Raw genomic sequence first — 4,709 nt, forward strand, 5'->3', positions numbered from 1 at the left:
AACCAGAGCATTCAGATGCCTAAGAGGCTGGCCCGTAGCTAACATGGGGCCCACGGGGCACAGCCCCCTAGTGTTTCTTCTGGGCCCCCTCCCTCCTGGGCTGCCCCCAAAGTGCTCTAACTTACTGCCTGCACTGTACTTTCATTTAATTAGCTGGCAGGCCCCCCAAGGCCCTTCCCAAAGAATTCCCTAGCTACGGGGCTGCCAAGAAATTTATGTAGATGAACAGCCCGTTCCATCCCCCGTTCCTCCCCTGCCCGTTGCTTTGCCTGCCCCCCCCCCCCCCCAACCCCTGCCTGCCCAGATGGGTGAGCAAATGAGATTCTAGCAGTGGCAGGGAGAAGGCACTGCAACAGCATCACCTGCCTTGAACTGGAAGAAGAGGGGGAGAGGGAGGAGGAGGAGATTGGACTTATACCCCGCCCTTCACTTGGAGTCTCAGAGCGGCTTTACAAACTCCTTCCCCTTCCCCTCCCCACAGCAGACACCCTGTGAGGTAGGTGGGGCTGAGAGAGCTCTTTCGAGGACTGCCCTTTCAAGGACAGCTCTCGTCAGAGTTATGGCTTGCCCAAGGCCATCCAGCAGCTGCAAGTGGAGGCGTGGGGAATCAAAGCCGGTTCTTCCAGATTAGAGTCCGCACACTTGACCACTACACCAAACTGGCTCTCAAGAAGAGGCCGTGGCTCAGTGGTAGAGCATCTGCTTGGCATGCAAAAGGCCCTGGGTTTAATTACTGGCATCTCCAGTTAAGTATCAGGGTCATATGATAAGTGAAAGACCTCTGCATGAGATTCTGGAGCGCTACTGCTGGTCAGAGTTGACAAATGGTCCTTTCCACATTTGCCTGCCACTCCGGATTTTCTTAATGTTCGAGTCAAGGCAATTTAAGTCCGTGGCAAAACAGCATCCAAATAACCCCGGGGCAACAGCAGCCTGAAACCGGGCTGACCACTGTAGGAAGGTGATGTAATGCAGAATGGGGGGGGGGGGGCCCGGGGGAAAAAAAAGGGACAAGAAGGTCAGATTCGATTTTAGTGCAGAATTGCTTGGAGGACACCGCGATGAACGTGGATTAAAAGGAGAGTGCAAAAAGGGCCAGTCCTGGGCAATACTCCCTCTAAACTGTGGAGTCTTGTGAGCAAAAATTCTACTTGGTGAGCGACTGGCATCAAAGTTGTGAGTGAGTGATTTGGCTACCACATAAACTAGTGTGCTCTGGAGCCATCCTTCCTGAGCGAAGGCAAAAAATGTGTGAGCTGGAGGCTAAAAAACTGTGAGCCAGCTCACACTAACTCAGCTTAGAGGGAACACTGGTGCTGACCTCGATGGGCCGGTTCCGTCTATGGCAGTTTCGTGAGTTCAGGAAGAGCCACAGCTTGTGTACTTGGTGGGTGGCAATGGATTAAAGATCAAGGACCAGTGTGTTGGGGACATGATGCAAGGCAGCCTTGGGCTAGTTGAGAAATGGAGCAGAAAGGGTGGTGTGTTGGATTGGGGGGCCTGACATGGGGTTTGATCCCAGCCACCCTTGAAGGCAGCTTTGAAACTGTTCTGGCCACTCATTTGTCCCACATAACTTGGAAATCCTTGCTTTTGCAATAGCGATAAAAATGGCATACAAGGCCGGAAAGGGTTCTAGTTGTGTGTTCAGATTAAACTGCTTAGTCTCCTCCAGAATGGTTCCGTCCCCCTCTGAATGCAGCAACTCTGCAAGGTCTGAGACAGAAACCTATCCTACTGCCCGAGATCCTTCCAGTGGAGGTGCCAGGGAACTTGCGATGTTCTGTGTGCCAATCCCGTGTTCTGCTACTGAATGGCAGCCCCTCCCATCAGTGCCAGTGGCACAGACCAACTCGGTCTCAAAGGACTAGGAGGTTGTTTTTAGCTCTGTGCAGAGGCCGCTGCTAACATTTTGACCGCAGCGTTTGAGGGCTCAAGTTATTTTTGCATTACTAATTTTGTACCTAAAATATAGATATTTATAAGGAGGTCTGTTAAGCCTCTTGTAGAATGTGTCCCAATTGGGAAGCCCTGGCCGAAGGCCCTTGGGGTTGGACGGATTACCTCTGTGGGTCCTTTTTCAGGGCTGGGCATCTGCCGCGGCACGGCTTGAAAAGTACCGAGGTTCTCTGTTAATCTTGTTCTAAAACGGCTTCCATCCCTGTCTTCTATCAGGCCATCTGGATGCGCTTCTGAGAGGTTTAGTTTTGGGGAAGCTAGGAAAAGCCGGCCATAAGGCGACACTGGAAGAAGCTCGGCGCCGGTTTAAGGACCACGTGGAAGGGAAGCACATCCTCTCCGCTGATCTGAGGAGTCCGGTAAGTCGCTTTGGGAATCTGTTTCTGAGCAGTTTTCTTTCCATTCTCCAGCCCAATGAAGAGTGAATTTTGCACTGTTTCAAACTCTGAAATTTACCAGTGAAAATGCATTTCAGAGAGTAGCCATGTTGGTCTGCAGTAGAACTGATAGATTCGGGTCCAGTAGCACCTTAGAGACCAGTGAGAGTTCTAGGGCATAAGCGGTTGAGAGTCTACGCTCCCTTCGCTAGACACAAGTAGTAAAAATAAGCTAAGGGCTGAAACAGATGCATATATTTCCCAAGGTTTTGCTGTTCCTCTGGCCGAGACTGAAGTAGAATGGGGAAGCGCAGGGCAGTTCTGGGAACTGAAATCTAGGGGCCTTGTTTAGACGGAACATTCGTTCACTTGCTGCTGGGGAACAGGGTCTTAGGAAAACATTCTTCATTTTTAAAACAAGTACCATTTCATTTCCAGGTGTATGTAACTGTTTTGAAGCACGGTGACAGTACAACCTTAGACACTATGCTAAAGGTGAGTGTGCATTTATGTGCATGTAAAAATACAGAATGGATATACAAGGGTGATGTGCTAACGAGAAAGGAGGCTGTGGGCGTTTTGCCCGTGTGGCACATTGACAGTGTCATGCATTTTCTTGGATCTGTCCCACGTGGACAACAGTGACCAGCAATGCTCCCTCTAAGCTGTGGAGTCTGGTGAGCAAAAATTCTACTTTGTGAGCCACTGGCATTAAAGTTGTGAGTGTACTGTTTGGCTACTGCATAAATTAGTTTGCTCTGGAGCCATCCTTTCTGAGCTAAGACAAAACTGTGTGAGCTGGAGGCTAAAAAACTATGAGCTAGCTCACTCTAACTCAGCTTAGAGGGAGCCCTGGTGACCAGGCTGCAGGGGGACTGGATTGTTCAGTTTGTCTTGATTTCAAGTCATTAGGCCTCTCCAGCTCTGACCTGGATAGCCCAGGCTAGCTCAATCTCCAAAGCTAAGCAGGGTTGGCCCTGGTTAGTACTTGGATGGGAGACCACCAAGGAATACCAGGGTCATGGCACAGAGGCAGGCAATGGCAAACCACCTCTGAATGTCTCTGGCCTTGAAAACCCTGCAGGGTGACCACTCACTATAAGTTGGCTGTGACTTGACAGCAAAAAAAAAAGCCTCCCCAGTTGAAATGAATGGGATTTTTAAATGTAAAACTTTAGTTTGAGGTTTCCACAACATTGTAGTAATCCCGATGTCGTTAATATTTGTACTTGAAAAGAAGGGGGTGAGATTTCGGTTTCAGACATTCAGTTAAATAAAGTTTACAATTATGTACAGGGTTGAGAGAGTGAGTGCAAGAGCTAGTGGTGTGAAAAGTCTTGATTCTCTTTAAATTTAAACTTTTCCCAAGATGTGGCTAAAGCAGACTTTTATTGGAGTTCTGTCCCACCCCATGGAAATTGTACTTTGGCACTGTAGAGGTACTGACAGAGCCATTTTAGCCTATTCCCATCTACACAAGTAGCTGTTACAACATCCTGTGGTCATGAGTACTTTGCATTTGAGGATACACAATTTTTTATGTTTGGGCTTTTTCCGATTCACATTTGCCATGGGACCCAGCTTTTTAATTCAGTCATGTCCCCCCCCATCTGTTTTCGTTTTTTTAAGTTTAAAAAGCTCAAGCTGCTACCTCGTTAATTTACAGGGAAGGCAGTTTGGTTTATGAATTGTACTTGGGGCAGAAAGCGTAGACAGGGAGACCATTTCCCCACAATACTAATACTTGGGGGCTACGGAGTCAAGATGTACATGAAATGTTTCTTCACGCAATAACTAATTAAACTGTGGAATTTGCTGCCAGTAGGTGTAGTGATGGTCATAGAATCATAGAGTTGGAAGGGGCCATACAGACCATCTAGTCCAGCCCCCTGCCCAATGCAGGACCAGCCTAAAGCATCTCTGACAAGTATTCGTCCAGCCTCTTCTTGAAAGCTGTCAGTGAAGGGGAGCTAACCACCTCCCTAGGCAGCTGATTCCACCTTTGAACCACTCTGACCGTGAAAAAGTTTTCCCTAATATCCAGCCGATACCTTTCTGCATGTAATTTAAACCCATTGCTTCGGGTCCTGTCCTCTGCTTCCAACTGGAACAGCTCCTTGCCCTCCTCCAAATGACAGCCTTTCAGATATTTAAAGAGAGCCATCATGTCCCCCCTCAGTCTCCTCTTCTCCAAACTAAACATAGCAAAGATGGCTTCTCATGGAGGAGGGGTTCATCAATTGCTACTGGCCACCGTGACTAGAGCAGGGGGGGCCAAACTGTGGCTTGGGAAGCATGCCTCCCCGATCAGTCTTCCCCAGCCAGTGTTCCTTTCCCTGGGTAGGCTTGAGGTGTGTGTGTGGGGGGGAAAGA

The 4,709-nt window shown here is 48.8% G+C and overlaps 1 protein-coding gene across 1 annotated transcript in view; it reads left to right on the forward strand.

Annotated features, from left to right (window-relative positions):
* The window catches only part of NPEPPS (aminopeptidase puromycin sensitive), a 120,934-nt gene that overhangs the window by 107,816 nt on the left and 8,409 nt on the right, over nucleotides 1–4,709 (forward strand). Inside the window, exons 18-19 of the mRNA XM_015412462.1 lie at nucleotides 2,176–2,318; nucleotides 2,775–2,831. Of these exons, the coding sequence (XP_015267948.1) occupies nucleotides 2,176–2,318; nucleotides 2,775–2,831 (200 nt within the window). The remainder of the gene's footprint in view (nucleotides 1–2,175; nucleotides 2,319–2,774; nucleotides 2,832–4,709) is intronic.

The sequence above is a fragment of the Gekko japonicus genome, unplaced genomic scaffold (assembly GCF_001447785.1).
Source record: "Gekko japonicus isolate JY-2015 unplaced genomic scaffold, Gekko_japonicus_V1.1 scaffold8, whole genome shotgun sequence".
Taxonomy (NCBI): Eukaryota; Metazoa; Chordata; class Lepidosauria; order Squamata; family Gekkonidae; genus Gekko; species Gekko japonicus.